The sequence below is a fragment of the Eucyclogobius newberryi genome, unplaced genomic scaffold (assembly GCF_026437365.1).
Source record: "Eucyclogobius newberryi isolate DKJ021-1_F unplaced genomic scaffold, fEucNew1.0.hap1 SCAF_3, whole genome shotgun sequence".
NCBI lineage: Eukaryota > Metazoa > Chordata > Actinopteri > Gobiiformes > Gobiidae > Eucyclogobius > Eucyclogobius newberryi.
In genome coordinates, this window is record NW_027315945.1 from 12704078 (window position 1) to 12725504 (window position 21427).

At 42.3% G+C, this 21427-nt stretch overlaps 2 protein-coding genes across 3 annotated transcripts in view; one reads left to right on the forward strand and one right to left on the reverse strand.

Moving 5' to 3' along the window:
* ago3a (argonaute RISC catalytic component 3a) overlaps window positions 1-21427 on the reverse strand; it is a 479754-nt gene that overhangs the window by 226376 nt on the left and 231951 nt on the right. The gene's annotated exons all lie outside the window — the stretch shown is intronic.
* LOC140374521 (mannosyl-oligosaccharide 1,2-alpha-mannosidase IA) overlaps window positions 12072-21427 on the forward strand; it is a 212864-nt gene continuing 203508 nt past the window's right edge. For both annotated transcript variants that reach the window (XM_072461449.1, XM_072461448.1), the window contains exon 1: window positions 12072-12745. In XM_072461449.1, coding sequence (XP_072317550.1) covers window positions 12209-12745 — 537 coding nt within the window. In that variant the 5' untranslated portion in view covers window positions 12072-12208. The remainder of the gene's footprint in view (window positions 12746-21427) is intronic.

The following is a 21427-nucleotide window of genomic DNA, read 5'->3' on the forward strand; positions in this document are numbered from 1 at the left end:
TCGAGGGATTCCGTTTTAGAACTCAGCACTACTTTGTCATTTTCAACTTTCATTTAGCGTTTTCCGTGACAAACTGCAATCTGACTATCGCACCAAACTAAGTCATAATTAGAAAAGCATGAGAACCTGTTAAACGCACTTTTAGATTTAGTGCGATTCATATTGAGCTGCAGCCAGAGGTGGGTAGTCACATACTTGAGTAATGTTCTGACATACTTTTACTTCTACTTGAGTAATGTAGAATCTCTGTAGTATTTAAGGTTCGGTCTGTCCGATTACATTAACTCATAAATCACAAATCAGATTTTAAATACATTTTACATCCACGCTTTTACTCAGGTAGCAGTTTCTCTAAATACTTTTTTGCTCTCACTTCAGTAATTATTTTACTGTACTACTTTTTACTACTCAAGTGGCTACTCCACCTACCTCTGTCTGCCGCGGTGGATAGTGTACTATCTTCTACCAAATCAAATATTTCTGTTTGACATAAGTTTATTAACACTTCTTGTCTGTTTAAATACAAAGATAAATATGTGTATGGAAGAATGAGCATATCCCACGCGAGCATTGTGTTTGTCATAATATTGAAGTGACCTGCTGTTTGTCTGATGTTGTAAATAGGTAATGGGGATTTTAACGTTCATGCGGATGTTATTCCAAAGACTGTATGAGAGGGAAATATTTTCATACTTCTCACATGGAACTGCTAAATGTCATTTTGAAACACTGTAATGTTATTGTTTTAATTTGTGCAAAAGCTCTGAAGCCATATACAGCCTAAAAAATTACATTCTGTCCTCGCGCGTTAGTTATGCAACGAATCAATGCCACCATTTAAATTAAAGTTAGTCTCATTTTTGCAGCTTTCAATTCATTGTTTGCTGGTGTGCGGTATAATTTAAAAATTAAGCTCATCTTATGTAATTCTTTTGCTTCACATAAAAAAATAAATAATGCTTTTTAAAAATTCTTTAGCACTCCCAGTAGCTCTGTGGCGTTTGAGCTGTGCACACTGATTGTAAAGATGCCTCTAAGAAAGTTGACACGCCACTTTTTACAGATGAATGGTTTCACTAGACCAGAAATGTAAATATATCATTGACAGTCAATATCTGTAGTACAATTACACTGCTGGTGGTGAAGGACGAACACTGGCCTTTGTCAGTTTATTTCAAGGCAGCTATTCTGTTGTTTTCCTGTGTATCATTCTAAAACGATTGTGCATGCATCCTGGTTTAGAAAGTAAAACAGTCCAGAGTGTCTTATCGAGCTAACACCTGAATGATGCATCCTCAACTCAACCAATCATCTGCACGTACTGTCAGTGCCTGGAAAGAGAACATGAGCAAGCGGAAAGAGTGTATAAGACACCATTTGTACGTTTACGCTCAGGTGTTTGAAATGCAGTAAATACAAGTAAATGAAACGGTGAGCTAACATAGGAAAACAGTCGTAGGACATGTAAGACAGGAAAAGGCTTAGAGGACTTGCAGATGGACCTTTCTTAGCTGTAATTGCATCCAGCTCTGCGCGCTCGACCACGTCATCCCATAATGAGTGTGTGGTGTCAGTGCTCACCCAAAGTCTGCCCTTGTTTACCTCTTCTCTTTACCAAACCTCACCTCATCAGCCAGCACTTTACATACAAGTCCCTTTAGTTCATAACTGTTGAAGTCAGCAATAAACTGCTTTAATGTTGTTGTGATTTAATTCAGTAATGGGCCTTACTGACCATGGAGATTATGGTGAATTAAACCTCCATTCTCAGATCATAATGGCTGCCATCTGCAAGGTTGTTACTTGTTTGTCTACTGTATGGATCACTTTCACTTTTATGTCATTTGCAACGATATATTTATTTAATTTGGGGAAATGAAATGTGTATAATAAATGTACAGAGATTGGTACAGTGCTATGTTGGTACAATGTTGGTACTAATTGACATTCAAGCTTTCCATTTTCAACAATCACCAAATGAAATTATTTACAACATGGTAAAATAAAGATTTTACATTATAACTTGTTTATGGTTTCTTCTGAAAAGGCACAATGTTTGACCACTGACCAGTAGAGGGAGCTTGAGACCAGTGAATTAAAGGGGACATTGTGTTGCATAACAGTGTTCCATCTTATCTTACTCAAAATTGTATTTTGATTGATCCATGCACGTTTGAATAATTCTCTTCTGTCCGGCATTCAAAGCTAAAATGGCTTAAATTCAGCTTTCTCTTACCCCCTTTATATGGATATAATTTATGTAGATAAAAAAGTGGTAGTTTTTTGCTTTCATTGTTATGTTAAATTCGATATGAGAGCTTGAAGATACAAAGTTGAACGCCCGGATAGCAACCTTGTGACGAGGGCAGACCTGAGACGAGTTCCAACGGTGCATTTTATTTACAAAGAACACGTCTCAACAAACATGCAGTAACTGAACCAGGTACCTTTTTATAGGCATCGGGAATAATTGGACCATCTCAATTTTAGGACCAGGTATGTTCATAATCTTCGAAACAATAAAGATAAAAGCTAACTGTAGAAAACAGTCACAATAAAAATCCTCCCAATGAAAGCTTAAATACACAAAATAGTGAACGTTTCAATCCTTTAGATAAATTCTAGAACACCCCTCCAATTTGACATCAATGTTCTGCCCGGGCCGGAGCACCTAAGATGGCATTTCAATTGTGATGGGCAAAGTGAAGCCTCATGAAACGACAAAGCATTTGAACCAAACTTTTCGAAGCTTCGAAACACAGTTCGCAACGCTTCTCCAAAGTGGTAAATGGTCACGTTTGTCAAGACACTCAAAGCGCTTTACATCAAGGAATCCCATTCACACACACGACGATCACCAGTTGCTCGCAGACACAGGGGGCAAGTTGAGTTAAGTGTCTTGCCCAAGGACACAACAGCAGCATTCACCTGAGGCAGCTGCGATTGCACCGCCAACCTGTGGGTCAGGGGCTCAGAATGCGAACTACAGCCTCACACAAACCCTGTGACATGAACAACGGCGGCTGGTCCATTAAGGGCGCTGCCCCCCTGTCAATCAGCCAACTAGGTACATTTTTTTGTCTCTAAAAACAATATAATTCATTCAGAAATATCTTATATTCTTATTGGTGTAAATGTGTAAAATAATATGTATCCATACATAAATAGATATAGATGTATACTTTGTTTGGTCTGCTGCGTGGCGCAGCCTGCTCTTCTATGTTCCCGTGGGGCGGTTTGAAAAGCGCCCCATAGAAAATCAATGGGGATTTTTAGCCAATCAAAAGTGGTCATAGGAAATAGCGACTATGGGGCGCTCCAGAAAGCGCCTTTTGAACGTAGTGTTTACGCCATTTTAAAACTGCATCTACAGACGTCTGTGACAAAAGGTACGTCCAAAACGACTCAGAATGAGCTGCTCAACTGTTTGCTGCTTTATTTGTGTTGAAAGCGGCTGATTTCGTATCAATCCGAGCCGAGACATGTGATCTGTCAAACTCCATGCTCTGTCACCATGACAACAAACACGCAGTTTTTTTTAGTTTATTACTTGCATAAGGCTAACGCTAAGTATCGCTTAACTTCTATTGATAAGAATATGCTTATGTTATTAGAAAAAAACATGAAAGAAAGCTATAAATGACAACTTTCCATGTCTGTGATGATTAAATATAAAAATGTAAAATGTTACACATGTAGTTCAGGGTAACTAATGCCACTTAGAAGCTGTTTTATGAAACACCAACAATTGTTTGTGTTTTTATTTCCTCTTAATGTAGTAATGTCTACTATGCACTATCACTGAGATTTTTGATTTGCTCTTTTCATTTTATAAAGTGTAAAATGTAAATTTGGCCAATGTGTATTTTCTCACAAATTGAATCTGCCTCTAAGTCATTGTATTATCATTAACAAAAGTGGAAATAAAGTGTGTTTACTTAATTAATTCAATTTTGGACATTTAAAAAAAACAAAAACACGGTCATGTCAAATAGCCCCCCCTATAATTTATACCACCAGCCGCCACTGGACATGAATGTAAGAACGTTCCGCAGATTGAACTCCCGCCCATTATTCCGAAACCACAAGGCCAACCCGGCCCTTTCTCTATCATAAGCCTCACAGCAAATCAGCACATGCTTGACAGTCTCTGGCATCCGACAGTGACCACACAGACCGGTCGGATGTTTGCCTATCCTACTCAGTGACCAATTGAGTCCAGCATGGCCAATCCTCATGCGGGCGAAGGCCCTTTCCTCCCCTGCGTTCCTGCCCATAGACCCGCAAGGACCCACACTACCCTGTATGTGATAGAGATGCCGTCCAGTAACACAGTGGCTCCAAAATTCCTGCCAAAGACGTGACTTTTGATAATAGACTTGATTTCAGATTTACTTAACTCAACCGCCACATCAATTGATGGCCGCCTAAGGGAACGTTTAGCCAGTGAATCAGCCATTTAGTTACCATCCACCCAGGGGAGCTGCACCCCATTAGGCATACCAGGCAATTGCCTGGGGCCCCAGGCCACTAGGGGGCCCCCGCAAAGTCGCCCGTGCGCTTAATATATGGTTTATTTCTGGTTGTGCTTACTGACCGTGAAGATTTTTTGGTCGGTAGGGCCCCCTAAGAATTTCTGCCTAGGGCCCCCACACTCCCTAGAATCGCCCCTGCATCCACCCCCACATGCGCAGGAACCCAAATGAAGGAAACCCTCACATCCTTCCTGGACAGAAGATGCCATTCAATACATCCTGTCTGCAATCCAACTTCCCAGATTTAATGCTTTGCAATGCAGAAAGGCTGTCAGAGGCAGGAAGAAGATGGGGAGGACGAAGAAGAAGAGGATATCATGTGCTTGGAATTCGTGGGCTTGGAACTCATGTGCTTTGCACTCGTCGGCTTTGAGCTGAAGAATGAAGTCTAAAGAATAAAGTCAAGAAGAAGATGAAGAAGAATAAAGTCTAAGTCTCGTAAAACACCATAGAAGAAGCCGCCATAAAACAACACCAACAACAAGAAAGAGAGATGGAGAGAGAGAGATAGAACGGGAGAGAGAGGAGAGAGAGAGAGAAAGAGACACAGGGAGGGAGAGAGAGAGAGTTAAGCAGGTTGAGACTTGGGGGGTGTTGGAGACTGAGCCGAGGATGAGGAGCAAGAGGATGTTCTAACGCGCTTGGACTTCATGGGCCTAGAAACGCCAAAGTGATGGAAGAAGGACTTCTAAAGGATAAAACGACAAAGACGTCCCATGACCTCATGGGCTTTGTACTTCCAAAGCACCGAACGTCAAAGAGGGCGAGGAAGGTGAAGAGGAGTCTCCCTGGAATAAAGCCGGTTGGTCTCTGACACGGTTGGCATTGGAATGGGCGGAATCTGCTTTGCAGTGTTGCGGCATTGTGGTGGCCTCTGACAGCCTTTCTGCATTGCAAAGCATTAAATCTGGGAAATCGGATTGCAGACAGGATGTGTTGAATGGCATCTTCTGTCTGATGCTCTCCCTGTCCAGGAAGGATGTGAGGGTTTCCTTCATTTGGGTCCCTGCGCATGTGGGGGTGGATGGTAACGAAATGGCTGATGCACTGGCTAAACGTTCCCTTCGGCGGCCATCAATTGATGTGGCGGTTGAGTTGGGCAAGTCTGAAATCAAGCCCGTTATCAAGAGTCATGTGGTCGGATTTTGGAGCCACTGTGTTACTGGACGGCATCTCTATCACATACAGGGTAGTGTGGGTCCTTGCGGGTCTATGGGCAGGAACGCGTGGGAGGAAAGGGCCTTCGCCCGCGTGAGGATTGGCCATACTGGACTCAATTGGTCACTGAGTAGGATAGGCAAACATCCGACCGGTCTGTGTGGTCACTGTCGGGTGCCAGAGACTGTCGAGCATGTGCTGATTTGCTGTGAGGCTTATGATAGGGAAAGGGCCGGGTTGGCCTTGTGGTTTCGGAATAATGGGCGGGAGTTCAATCTGCGGAACGTTCTGGCGATCCAGTCACAGGGTTTGTGTCAGGCTGTGGTTGCTTACTTATGTAGCACAGGGCTGGGTAAACGTTTATAGAGGTGGGGGGTGTTGGAGACTGAGCCGAGGATGAGGAGCAAGAGGATGTTCTAACGCGCTTGGACTTCATGGGCCTAGAAACGCCAAAGTGATGGAGGAAGGACTTCTAAGGGATAAAACGACAAAGACGTCCCATGACCTCATGGGCTTTGTAAAACAACAAAGACGTCCCATGATCTCATGGGCTTTGTACTTCCAAAGCACCGAACGTCGAAGAGGGCGAGGAGGGTGAAGGGGAGTCTCCCTGGAATAAAGCCGGTTGGTCTCTGACACAACAACTATTCTAGTCACAAAAACACATCATGACCTCATGGGCTTTGTAACGCCAAGGCAATGGGAGGAGTACTTTTACGGACTGCGACAGAGTCTGAGGACTACGAAACGTCTGAGGAATAAAGTCTGGCGGTAATGCAACACTCGGATGCCAACCGCCATAAAACAACAACAACAACAACAACAACACAACTATTCTAGTCACAAAAACACATCATGACCTCATGGGCTTTGTAACGCCAAAGCAATGGGAGGAGTACTTTTACGGACTACGACAGAGTCTGAGGACTACGAAACGTCTGAGGAATAAAGTCTGGCGGTAATGCAACACTCGGATGCCAACCGCCATAAAACAACAACAACAACAACAACAACACCAACAACAAGAAAGAGAGATGGAGAGAGAGAGATAGAACGGGAGAGAGAGGAGAGAGATGGAACGGGAGAGAGAGGGGAGAGAGAGAGAAAGAGACACAGGGAGGGAGAGAGAGAGAGTTAAGCAGGTTGAGACTTTATAGAGTCATAGGTTCTTTTAAAGCAATTGACGTTATTCCGCCCCACCTGAAAAACTGAAGAAGAACCGAGGAATTGATGTTTTATGGCGGTTGGTATCCAAGTGTTACATCACCGCCACCTAAGTTGGCAAATCAGTCAGTCTATAACTTTATTCTTTAGACTTTATAAAGTCTAAAGAAACGTACAACTACAGTGGATGGCGGTAATGTAACACTTGGATACCAACTGGCATAAAACACCAAAGAGGAAGAAGAACTACATTTCAATCATCTTTGTTACACTGATAAATGTCCATATACAAATGATCTACTGTTACGGTAGCTTCTGCACAAACCCCAAAACTCTCGATAATACTTTTCAAACTTTGGCAAGTGTTGTTTTATTTTAGCTATAAGCCTATGTAATGGACTTACAATACACTCTGTTTGTTAATACAACACTGCTGAATACCACCAACACATGTACCATGACTTCATGGAACACATTAAAAACAAGAGTCTGAAGTTTAGACCTACAACTACAGTGGATGGCGGTAAAGTAACACTTGGATACCAACTGCCATAAAACACCAAAGAAGAAGAACATTAAAAACAACAAGAAGTCACTGGGATAGGCTCCAGTCACCCGCGACCCCGAAAAGGACCAAGCGGTAGAAAATGGATGGATGGATGGATGGATGGAAGAAGAACTTAGCAAAGATTTGTATACATTCTGGCTGTTTGAAGTGACTTCTTGTCCCTGGTGCTTTGTGTCTTAAGTGTCTGAAGTGTATTAAGAATTACCCGTATAAACTGCTTATTGTTTATTTCAGTGCTATTTCAGAAAATCACAATAAGTCTGCAGCTCGCGAAGCAACTTAGTCTGACAGCAATGTTAGCACACATTTGGAATAGATCTGCTTCACTTATTCTATTTCAATTGTTGGCATGTGTTCCATTCATTTTTGGGTCGGCTCACTGTGTGGCCAAGCTAATTTTACATTTGAAGAGTCTAATTTGAGGCTCCAATTACGGAAAATGTTTGCCGGAAAACATCCTTTTTATTCAGATTTGTAATTGAAAATTACCCAGAAATACACCTCCCAAAAAAATGCGGATTTACATTTAGACATTTTCCTACCCATGCAAATCATGTGACCGCATAGATAAACACATACACATACATATAAATACAAATACATATAATAAAAATGTAGACATTGACCAGAAACTATCATTGTTAGAACTGTTACAAACTGATGCAGGATAAAAGACATTTGAATCAAATCAAATATTGTATATAAGATAAGAAAAGATAAGCCTTTATTTGTCCACACAATGGGGAAATTTTGGTGTTGCAACGCAAGTACAGAAGTAAAAGAACAGATAAAAACACTCTCAATAGAAAACCTCTCATATTCTTAATAAGGAATAGAAAGAAAAATAAATGAATAAAATAAGACAAAAAAATAATAATAATAATAATAGTGGCAAAAGTAAACATTCTTATTTACAGCAGTTATATGCACATGGATATGACATGATCAATTAATATAGTATAAAAACCACTTCATGTCATGTTTAATTGGGATGTATTTCTATATTTTCACCAATGGATGGAGCTGTGTAGCTACAAAAGCTCCATATGTTCAACAGACAGTCCACTCCCCACTTCTCCTCTTTCATTTCACTGCAGAACTTGTCCACACCCGGGGCCCACACTGACATGTCTAATCAGAGCGTTCTGCAGCCTCGTTTCATCAGCTTAATGGTGTGTATGTTATTGCATACACTCCTCATTTACATGGCCCATATACCTCTAATATATGACAAATTGTTGTCTTTAGACAATAAAAAGCTTCAGCTATTGTGATGATGCTTTCGACCAGTGAATGCTCTTATGTCCAGTTCTGTTTTTCTGTTACACAAGTGTTTTGATTGTGTGCCGTGAGGAGGGCTTCGTGCAAACTGATTTCGCCTTGCTCATAAAAGGAACAAATCAAAATTAACTTCAGCAAAATGCGGCCACAGACTTGTGCCAAAATCGGTTCTCAATGTCAGTTGCCTGAACGTGTGTAACATGCGCAAAGTCACATTTTTATATTTCCAAGTTACAGGTGCGTACTTCAGCTTCTAAATTCAAATCATATGTACGCATTCTATCAAGGTTACTTTCCTTATCCTTAGAGTGGGCAGAGTGTCTGACAGGAAACTGTAGACGTGATGGTGATTTTGAAAAGAAAATCTTGGCTTCAGTACCTCTTTGCAAAGCACACACCAATGACAAAGTCGAATATCATTCACTTTTACTGTCAAGTAAAGAAAAAATATAGGTCTGTACAAATATATTTGCAGTTTGTTCAGTGTAGCCAGTGTAGCAACCAGATTCATTGTGAACAGAATAGGAACTTGAATATTAACTTTCCAAGGAGTCAACAAAGATGTAGGACCCATAGTGACAAGGTGATACATTTCTGCCTGCTTACTGAAGTGTGCATACAAATACAGATACAAACGTGTTAATAATGTAATGGATCACTGGACCTATTACAGTCTGACCTCATAGGGAAGACACTGGAAGACCTTCTGCACTTTAAGGTCACATTCTGAATCCCCTGAGAGACAATACAGATTGTATGATTACAAAGTTATATTTGTCTGTAATTAACCTGGAGTGTTTGCCACAACACATTTCTTTTCGGATCATTATCACGTGCCAGCTATTGTGTGATAAGGAGGACTAAATGAGGGGCACACTGTCATTAACCCAGGCAAGCAATTTCTCATGCACACATAGATTTCCCATTGCAGGCTTATAAATGATGCTGGCATATGCAGGTACAGTATTTGCAGTAATGTGTGACAAAGAGCTAACAGCCTCTCCGTGAATGACATTTGTGCTGTGGAGCTGTGCACTTCGTCTCGAGGTTACTTAGAGTGCCAAGAGTGAATGCAAAGTGTGCACGGAATGGGAAAATGTACCTGCATTGGCGATGAAAAATACCCCTGCTATGACTGCAGCCTCAGCTTCTGGTTGTGGTGAGAGAGAGTATTGCCACGGCCATCTATCCTGGTGATGAAGTGCACCGTCAAAGGCCAGCGTGGATTCATGCACACTCAGGGTCTGGATTCATGTAAGTTTGTCTTCTGATCTGATGTTTCTATCACAATGGTTGGAAAAGCTCAAGTTAGGATGTCATTCAGATGGGATTTGCCAAAACACATGAATAAAACATTATGTTAAAAAAGTGTGAATGCTTAAGATTCCATTCACGTGTTCAGCAAGTTATATAACACTATCTTTTAGCAGAATCTACAAGGGAAAATGTTGTTACAGACATGCAGCTGACCCGTACAAGAAATAGTTATCAAAATAAAGTTAAGAAAACTAAAATAAAACATCACAGAAAAAAAGAGAGAATCTGATTTTTTCATTCATAGAGTTTATATGTTTAAGACACAAGCATAAATATCATAATATATTACATTTTTTGGGGGCCTGAGGCGACATAGGCAGCCGCTAGGGGGCAGCAGTTTCCTGATGTTTTGAACGTTTGGGAAATTTTTATTGGGAATTAAAATAATTAAGATAAACTCAGAAATCAGGCTCCGCAATCACCCGTTGTATATTTATCAGTATTAAAATGAAAATGAATTGGCTTTTGAATAAGTTAACATTTTAGGTAAGCTAATTAGCCGATGGTCACGCGGGAAAAGCTAGCATGGCACCACGGCTCAAACTTTAAGCGACAGGAGAGGCCGAAAGAAACGTGCCTTTTCATGATAAGTTTTATATTACTTGCCTAAATACGTACCTTAAATAATGGATACATTATATAGCAGAATTATTGAACAGTAGTTCAACGCGAAGTTGTACGTGTAGTTTTGCGATGACTAATTTACCAAGCTAACAGTTAAAGCCGCATGGCCTACACACAAACACACATTTTACACAATTAATAGGTTATTATGTCTTCACTGGTTTAAAATACATTATTTTAGTGGTGCCTTTAGTTAACATTACTATTATAACTAGGTAGTAACATTGAGTTAGCTGTAGAACCACATGGAACTAGTTAAGACTCTTAAGACCATTCACTTAATATTTCTACGTTCGCCTATGTTTATATCGTAATAACTGTCTCTTCTCCACGCTTCGGGGCTTAAACAGCTCATTTTCTCGGTGGGTGTTGATGCTTTCCCATTCAGACCGCTCTGCTTTTGTCCGCAGGCTCATCTCTGTTTTGATAAGCCGCTGTGAATATCCATCAAGACGTACGGAGCAGCCCACTGGATTGTCGAGCAGAGGCGCGTCTCGTCTCCCCTCGCAGCCCCCGTCTCTCTCTCAAAGCCCCGCACGGTTTGTCTTCACGTCTCCAGCCTCTCCTCCACTCGCTCCTTGCAGCGACACGGCGGCGACACGGCAGCGGCGAGAGGCGGCTGGTAGTACCGGCGGCGACGCGGCGCTGTGTCTTTGTGTGTGGAACCCCCGGGAGGCTGCGCGGTGCTGGATGTGTTTATATTCTACGGATCTGGACCAGAGTCTCGCCGGGAATAACTTCGCTCGGGACAAAAAACCCGCCTTCTTTCATGTCGTCCGCCTAATTGTGCTCAGGGCCGGCGCGTTTGACGCCAGAGGAAGCGGACAGGGTGATACCAACGCGCGGCTTGCGGGGAGCGGGGCATTGACAAGACGCGGCGACATGAATCACGCGCGTCCACGGTCAGATTGACAGTTGGACGCGGACGTGGGGGAAGAGAGAGAGAGAGAGAGAGAGAGAGAGAGAGCTGGTGTTTTCTACAGCGAGATCTGATCCGTGCTTTGACGCTGGGCAAAACCGGGGAGCCGAGGAGGTGATGCTGTGGCGCCGCGGCACGACAGAGGTTTCGCACCACGGAGCGTCCTGCGTGTTGTTGATGCGTCGCGCCGCGTTGGAATATGTCTCCGGACACAAGTTTGGTCCCGGCCGGGCCTGATTCTCTGACCGATTGTCAAACGCGCGGCGATCGCTGCGTGTCATAGCGCGATGTTCCCTTCTGTAGCTTTAGTGGTCTAACACGTGAGACTTTAGAGGATTTAGAATTTGCACTTCAGAGACTGCGGTGTTTGGTTTTTTTTAATGCCATTTAGTGCAATTAAAAAGCTCAGATCGTCGGGTTGCCACTGCTACGTGTGAGCGGGCCTGTTCTGTGCGTGTGGACGTCTTGCTGATTGCGGGATAGTGCGCTGTGGCCGTCCGTGTCACGGGGGTGTGTTTCAAATCCAGCACGTCCACTGTTTACTTATGTCAACGCTGCGGAGGTGCTGCGCCGCACAAAGGACACTGTCATAACCCCGACCGACCTCGCGTTCTTCTCCGGTAGCATCTACTCAAAGTTTCAATGGTTTTCCGAAAGTTGCCCGGTGTTTCAGCATCGGGCATGGGCCTGCGTCTGTCCCAGAAGTTTGTCTTTCTACTTTTTCTTTCAGGCTTAGTGACGCTGTGTTTTGGGGCGCTTTTCTTTTTGCCTGACTCGGTGCGACTAAAGCGCATCTTTTTGTCGAAGACGGAGACCCAGCCTGTCACTGTGGGCTCCGGGTCTGAGAATGACGCCCGGGAACAAGTGAAACGACCCAAAGACCAAGGCATGACCCCGGCGAAAGGAGAGACAAGCAGCATCAAGCTAAAAAGCACAAGTCGCAAGCCTTCCGTGTCCCGGGAGGGGACAGAGGAGCGACTGCCCGGTGGTAAAGCGCAGGAGGACATGACTCTGTCCAAGTCCAGGACAGAGTCAGCACCCTCATCAGAGCATGGGGTAGACTTGGATACTTTCAGCTACAACAAGTTCAGAAGATGTCTGCTGAAGGCACCTCTGGGCAGAGATAACGGCACACCTAACGACCCCATGACCAACGAGAGGCGGGAGAAAGTTAAAGAGGTGAGTGTACTCTGCAGGAGGTCTTTGTACTCATTCCTCTGGGGGGTTTGTATTCTTAAGAGGTCAGGTGGAAATGTTGCAGGGAAAAAAGTTTCACAACTCACTTTTTAAATATAAAATAAAAGCAGAGGGTTGATATTTTTATTTTTATCTTGCTTTTATTCTATTCTATACACCATATATATAACCATGTCATGTCATATTCATTTTAGTCCATTGTCTTTGGTGTGGGCTCTTTAACTTAATTTCCCCTGTGTATTCCTGCTCTTTGAATCCACCTGATAAATATGTCTTAAAATGACAGGTATTTGAGGAGCGAGCACCTACACGTCCATCACCCTGCCTGGCACAACTGCCTGTAAATAATGTGAGCGTCCACTGTCCAGTGACACTGGCCAGCAGCTCTCAGAGCTGTGAGCCCCGTGGGTCCCACTCAAAAGTGGCACTGTCGGTGGATCTTACACTCAAGGCAGTGATGCTGAGAGGGGGCGGTTCTTTGGCCTGTTTGTTGTGCTTGTTGTGTGACACGTTTAAGTCTTGTTGTCACTCCTCTCACAGGCTACTCATGCTTTTAGACTTGGAGGTGATGTGCTACATGATAGTGAGGTGTCTAAAGTACACTATCCCTGCTTTGCTCTCTTCTCACTCTCTTTTATGCTCTTTCAACTGAATGTCAGTGTGACTTTGCCTGGCTGCTCTTTTTAGCTGAGCTCTGCAAAGTTCTATGCCCCTGGGTCATAGGTGTGGGGAAAGTTTGATTTCATCACACCCTTCTTGCCCAATTCTGCTGGGGATTATTAATTGTGTTTTTCAGTGAGGGCGTTGGAGAGATGGCGTTTGCTCAACTACGGCTCACTGCATGTCCATACTCTATCATAGCATGCGCTTTAGTAGCTGTTGTAGCGGCACTTGTCACAGTGTGTCAAGCTTTCTGGCTGCGTTCCAGATGGATTCTGTGTTTCCTGGAGGCCCACATTTTGCTGGCCCACCCAGACTCTCTTGTCCTTGTTTTGCCCTGATATAGGATAAACAAGTGTATTGGAACATAAATATTTAGAATGTGCAAATAAATTACCAATGAATGTTAAGGGTGCTGGCTTGGGGGTAATGCATTCATTCATTCTTTCTGTGGAATATGAGGCTATCTTCAGGGAATTGCTTGGTGTCCTTGCTTGAGTTACATTTGTGTTACTATGGCTACGTTCATACGAAATCTATTTTTTTGGCCCATATGTGACTTGTATCCGATTTTTGCAGGACAGTATGAACAGCACAAATCCAATTTTACAAATCTGACCCAGGCCACTTTCCTATGTGGTAATAAATCCGATATATGTCCGAACGCTCAGTCCCGTTCGTGCTAAACGTAATCGATAAGCAACATTCTGAGTCAACGCACCAGAAAACAACAGAGAAAGTGGAGAGAAATGGTAGACGAAGGAGCCGAAAACTGTCAGTGGAAGAAGTTTGTGAACTAATCAATATATTGGGTGACAAATAAATTCAGGCAAAAATAATCGGGCTGGTATTTGAGGAGATTGCAAAGGAGTTTGTCGAGCAAGTGATTAAGCGCTCCTGGCTGCAATGCTTGCGGAAAAGAAAAAACCTTCTTCCTAAATTTAAAGAAACTAAGGACATCAATAAAAAGAGTAGATGTGGCCAGGTAACGTGTCTTTTTCACTTCTGTAAATACAGAGAAAAAGCTCTTTTGTGCGCTTGTGGGCCACATCAAGCTGCTTTCCGTTCACACCAGACACAAACGGTAATCGCACTTTTTTGTAATGTGAACAACCACACTTAAAAAAAAAAATCTGGTATGGGCATCATTACTTGCAATGTGATTGTAGCCATTGTGTGCAGATATTTCATTTCAGTGCCAGTCAATGTAAAAGAGGGTTTCTTTTTCAAAGCCAACAAAGCACGTCTGACCCAGCCCATTGAGTGTTCCACTGCCCGGGCTGTGAATGGGCATCATTTTCCCAACTACCACCTACTAGAAAGCAGACACCCCATTTACATCTTGCCAAGACAGAGAGCCAGAGTAAAAAGGGACACCTTTTTGTAAGGAGTCAACTGCTAAGACGCAAGACACAAACAAATCACTCCAAGTCATTCTAGGCAAGTATCAGCAACTCTGGCAGGTATCTCATATCTGCAAAGATGAAGGTAGTCTGTAAGCAGTGTTATATCAGGGATTCTCTGGTTTAATGCTTCGTTGAATCTTTGGCATATGGTGCCTCTGCTTTAGCTCAAACCAGACACCCTAATGGTACCGCAGCAGACCACAATCGCCTGTCCACAAAGCCAAGAAAATTATTAATCCATCCATCTATTTTCTGCCGCTTTATCCGGGGCCGGGTCGCGGGGTAAAATTATTGCACATAAAGGATGTGTAAAATAGATAAAATAGCACTCCTCTTTTAAAGTGTAATGTGAATTAATTTAAAAGCAACATACAACATATTTCATTTGTTGTTGTTTTTTTTGCACTTTGGACGATTATGATTTTAATCGATTCTAATCAAAGCTGCTCTGTAGGGAAGCTCATAAGTAGAGGTGCTCCGATCGTTCATGATTGTGTTCTCTCACCAAGCTCAGGCTGCAGCTCTCTAAAAAAGATGCTTGATTGTTTGCTGGACTCCCGAAAATATTAGTGAGGCTGCAATGTACCGCAGCCGCTGCACAGCAGACAGCACAAAAACTGTCACAGATTAAACTATTAAAGCTCCTCAAAGATGCAACTCGCGGCTCTAATTAAGTGATAACGGCTGGTTAAATATGCGTTGGGCTTTAGTTTGTCCTTCCTTTGAAAATAGTCGCGTGGGTGCTGCCGGGCGGTCGAGTGGTTAAGGCGGCAGCACCCATGCAAGGCCCCATGTGCAGCTGGCTGGAGTGTCATGATTTCGAATCATGGCCCAGACAATTTACTGCATGTCCTCCCTTCTCTCTCATCTCCTACGGCCCAAGAATATTTTTTTTAAAGGAAAAAAAAATAGCCACGAGGGAGAAGTGTGAAGTGTTGATGTTGTCTGCTCCGTGCCACAGTGTAGGTGACCTCTACTGAAGGAATTAATTAAATTAATTAGATTTGTTGCCCAGCCCTAATACATCATTCATTTTCAAACAAAAATCTCTCCCCACCATTCACATCACTGTGCAATCAAAAATTCTAACATTCAACTTAAATCTAGTATTTTACAAGTCCACCATGATACACAAGTTCATAAAGTCAGAAGATTTTTTTCACATTAACACACTGTCCATCAAAAAGTAAAATTGAATATGGACGTTGGCTAGACCGCCGAATTTCGACGCTCAGGCTGGGTCGCGGGCCCAACATAACGTAAAACATAAAACTATTATAAATATAAGAAATAAATAGCTTTATATAGCCTACGCTGTTTTGAAGCAATTACTGGATCGATAAAAAAAAAATACAAAACCTTTGTTCTCATAAACTGAAATGTATTTAGAAAAACAAGTAATTTCACCAACACTGTGCTTCAGTTTATGTGCATTACAACTTCAGAGTTGATCTACAGTTCTACACAGAGATAAACATCTGACTTTATAACAAAATAAACTTCTCAAGATCTAAAAAAAACGTTTAAATGTACTAACTAACATTTCCACGTCTGTGTAGTTATCTGTACACCTGAACTGACACACCACTAAACTTCTGCTCAAAAGTGCTTAAAGTGCACTTCTCCCTCAGCAGCTCACACAGCAGTGCAGCAGAGGGGGAGGGGCGGCCACCGGCGGCATTGTGGGACCAATAGTTTTAGCGATAAAAACGGTTACGGATGTAACTACGGTTCTATGAATGGATTCAATTTTTTTTTTTTTTTAAATATAAATTTGAAATGTTCGGCGGGCCAGATTAAAACATCTGGCGGGCCAGATTTGGCCAGAGTTTAACACCTATGCAATACAGTATAATCTTCATATCACCAAACTCTATGTGTGATTGTAATTTGAATGCCTCAGGCAGCTGTTGTCCAGGTAATGTTAGAGTCTGATGTAACTGAACACTAGTGGTGCATCAAAAGAAGTGTGCGTTGAAAGGCTTTGTTTGCGCTGGATGAAGTTTGCACCTTTTGAATGCTAAACAAAGACAGCCCAGTGCTGTGCAAGCATGCTGTTGCTGCAGGGAACGAGGGCAAGAATGTCAGGACATTGTGGCACATAACAGAAAAAATACATTTAGCACTGTGGCATTAAAGTGTACAGTTTACATTCAAAGTCTAAGTGGACGCGCGTCTTGGGCGTCTAGCGTTTTGTGGTGTGTTTTGAGTGCAAATCCAGCGTATTGAGCGTTTGACTCTGGGCGTTTTGGGAGTTTGAGCGGCGCAGCAACCATTCAGAGATTACGCTCCAGTGACGTACCTACACATTTCATTATCTGGAAAAAGAACCAAAAATAACCCTGCACCGGTAAAAAATCATCCAAACGCAGCTCTTGGAGCAAATGATGCTCTTGGAGCAAATGGACCAGACCAACATCACATGAGCTCTCTGGGTGGAATCTGCCCGTGTTACCGTGGGTTCTCTCTGGGTACTCCGGCTCCTCCCACCGTGCAAAGACATGCATGTGTTAGGTAAAAATTGACAACTCTAAATTGGCCCTACGGACAGGTGTTTAAAATTAGCATATTCTGCAATAACACTTAAAACATTGCATCTGGTTCGTCCAATGTAAATGCAATGTCCATATTAAATTAATAAATTAAATGTGAGCAGAGTCTGTCTTAACTGTCTTAATCCACACATCCATCCATCCATTATGAATAAAATGTGTATATCTATTGTTGTGCCTTCACTATAATGGGCTCTTGTTTTCAAAGCTGGGTCAGGACATTTAGGTGGAGGACTGGAGGAGGTTGACAGTATGACCAGTGCACTGGGTATCTGAATAAAAGGCTGCTGTGAAGCCGGCGCCTCCCAGTCGCCTCTGCCCCATTTCCCTGTGCTCTCCCACTAAGAACCAGGTGTGCCAAACAACATTCAGTCTGAGCCGGGGAAATGGCTGCCTGCTGGGCCCAAGGTAAAAAACGAGAGATGAACAAAGTCAGAAGAAAAGGCTTACACCCTTGTAGCGCTCCCACTGGGCCACAGTTTTGTGCTTTTGCTTTCCTCTGTGGCTGCCGTACAAATGTCAGTGACTGGTGTTTGGAATGTGTACACATCAAAGCATTTGGTCTGTTTATGTGTGGGAGAAAGCAGCTGGCCACAAACAATATTAATATATGGAGCTGCTTAGGGAGATATTCTCAACTTGCAGAGGGTGCAGGGCATTGACAGAGGCCTTCTCTGAAAAAAAGTGACCTTTTGATCTCAAGACTGCAAGCCCTGTGTTTCTCTAGTTTTACTGGGTTGGCGCGTGGTTGACCATACGGTCATGCACGCGCTGTAGGAGAACTGTATAGGCTGAAAGGTTTATAGTTGTTTGTAGTATTATTTTTTGCATTCTTGTTTTTAAATTTAAAATGTTAAATAACTCTTTTTGTGATCAAATGTCTATAAAAATACTTATAAACATATTTTAGGGCGTCGGGGCATTTGTATGTACTTATTGTTCTTTCATTTCATATGTAATGTTAATTTTATATTCAGGCCTTTTCTTCATGAATGAAACTCAAGTACGCAATTAAAGTAAATGAATGAATTAGTTATAACTTAAACACTAATGCAAGAAAATACACTTTTCATCCACCCACTGCTTTATAATAGACTAGGACCTACACAATTAATCTGTGAAACAAAAATGCTAACAGCTTTATCTAAACTGCTAGGTTTTAAGCATTGATATTGATTTTGATACCATCCACTCACTCTTGTTTAGCTTACTCTTGAGCTGGGACAGTATTTGCCTCCGTCCCATGGATCTTCCTGTTGTGTTTGTGAGGAGAAGCACTGCTGCCTCTGCTTGTGAAAGCATGTTGGAGCCACCAAGACATAAAACACGGACCGGATCAGTGGGAGTCACGGACTGGATTAGATGGGTGAAGCATGAGAGAAGAGTGGTCTTTATCTCTGTGATGATAAACCCTAAACAGTATGTTACTGAATATTAGGACTTTTCCTGAAGCAACTGGAGAAAAAAAGAAAAACAACAAGAGAGGAAAAAAATGTCTTTTAGCTAACGTGCTTTTTCCAGTTTTTCCTTCCTGCATTGACTTTGTGGTGGGGGCATTTGCTTAAGGGTACAAGACTCTTTGTAAAGACATGTATTTGAAGAGGTGTGTGACTGTGTGTAGCTGGCCTCATTCAGACAGATCTCGCTGCCCCAGCCTAGCATGAGTGGATTTATTTATTTTAATCACCTTTTCACCTCAGTTGATCTTAGCTTTATAGTTTAGGGTGATTTGTGACCATACATGTCATCTAATAAATAATTTTCTTTGAAAGAAATTTGCCTTTCCAAGTCAATACTACAAGTTTTTCTTCATTACACAACAAAAGCAGGATTTTGTTGTATAATGTTTGCTCCTGTATTTGCAGTCTTTTGCTCCAGAGCTGTTTGTTTGCTGTGCTGGTCAGGGCCCCCCGACTGTTTACCAAAGTCTGGGGGTCGTGCGTCATTTGCCAGTAAAAGCACAAGGTTGTATCCCAGGCCAAAATGTGTACATTTAGGCCTCATTCAAGCACTGAAAAGCATACACATAAATGCTGCCCCAGTATGAAAGTTCAATGTCCTCTTTGCTCAGATTTCATCACCTCGGGTATATCCAAAATGTTATACAGTATCAGCAAACCCCAGTTCATGGCTGTGATGTTGCAATAAGTTCCATGGAAACCCATTTATCTTGGGTTAACAGCACTGCTGACTTAATGGGGTCATTGTGTTTCGACTTCTAAATCCTGGCTTCTGTTGGAAAACATATAGTCATCCCTCAGTGGATGCTCTCAAGTTGCACAGTGCTTCTAAGGTCAGGTGTATCAACATTTCTAGCAACATAATATATTTGTTGGTGTTAAGTTTGGTAGTTCCATTAATTATTGTGAACTTTCAAAGATGTAAGATGATTTGTCATTTGATTTACATGTGAACGCCTCGGGATCCCCCGGAGGAGTTGGAGGAAGTGTCTGGGGAGGAGGAAGTCTGGGAATCCTGGATGGATGGATTTACGTGTGAACCGACTAAAGTGGAAGAAAGTGCATGAGATCAAAGATCCTGGCATAGCCTTGTTTTCTGCTGGCACTGTGACTCCCTTCTACTAGGACTAGGTGGAGACTAAAATTGCCCCGCCCTGCCTCCAGCACCCCATCCGCTCATCTCTGTGGTCTTACGCTTGATCCAAATTCAGCAAAAGGGAAATTATGTAGAAAGAGGGAGACAGTGGCCTAGATGTAATCAGCAGACGGCTGGAGCCCCAGCTGAGTGGCTGCCCCCTGCCTTTATGCTTACCTAATTGGTCAGAAACTGCATGCATGCTTGTATTCATGGAGCAGTGCCAGGGCAGCAGGCTATCTTTAACTACAATTTATCTATTTCTTTACTTATTTTTTGTCATATACAGGACTTTCAGTTTCAGTAATTTGTAATTTAACCTTTGTTTATGCCAGGGTTGGCCTACTCCATCGCAAATCAGCCGGTTATCCTTTTGAAGCATGGTTTCAGCCTACTTTCAAGGCAGCCGGCTGAAGCTGCCAAGCCTTTGACCTACAATTGAGATGGAACAACACATCATCCTTTCTGTAGCGGCCTTTGTTGCCTGCAATCATGCTTTTATCCCCGGACAGGACAATGGCTTCATAAAGTAAAGACTTAACTCAACTTCAGAGGAAAATGTCTCCCTTGTGATTTTCTTCTTCATCAGCATTGTTGGTCTAATAGCCATTAACTCGCCAAATGTCTGCACGAGATATTAAGCTGGATGTACATTTATCTCAATTAGTACTGTAATCAAATGGCAGCACAGTAATCATTTGGGAAACATTGCATTTTTTTGGGGTTCTGTCATGATTGGATGTTGCCTGAGTTGAGTTATTGCATATTGTTAGAAAGACAGTTGATGAGGCCAAGCATCAACTGAAGTGGAAGTCCTCCTTTGAGGGTTTGCGTGTATAGAAACAGCTATGATGATAATTAATTGGATGGCCCTTTAGTGTACATTTTTGAGTGCTAACACTGCATATATTTTTTTATATTTATGTAGTGCATTGAATCATCTATTTCATAATAACTCCCCCTGACAAAGAGATTAGAGAGATTACATTTTCAATTTGGTTAATGCTTACTTTAAAAAAAAAAAAAAGGTTTTATGTTGATTGAGATCCTGTTAATACATCACCCTCATTCTGTCTTGTGAGAATATTTGTCTGTCCACAGTTGGGTCTGTTTTCTTTTCCTCATCTCCTAGCTCTGACCTAAATTGAGTGGGACCAGAAAGAAATACTAGACAAACCTAGTTAACCGAGTTAATAATAGTGTATTTTTTATCATCTTAAAGTCACTTTGAAAGCTTTCTGTCATAGCGGGAATCATTAAGAGCTACTCTTATGGTATTGATGGGACCTATTTTGTGTAAAACACACAAATCACTCTCCCAATTTAGCTAGCCATTCCAAAATCATGACTGATTACATATCTTTCTTTGGGGGATAGAGCCTAAGCCAGCTTTACAAAACAGCTTTCATGTAAACTAATCAATTCTTAACTTAATCTGCAGTGCTTTGTTT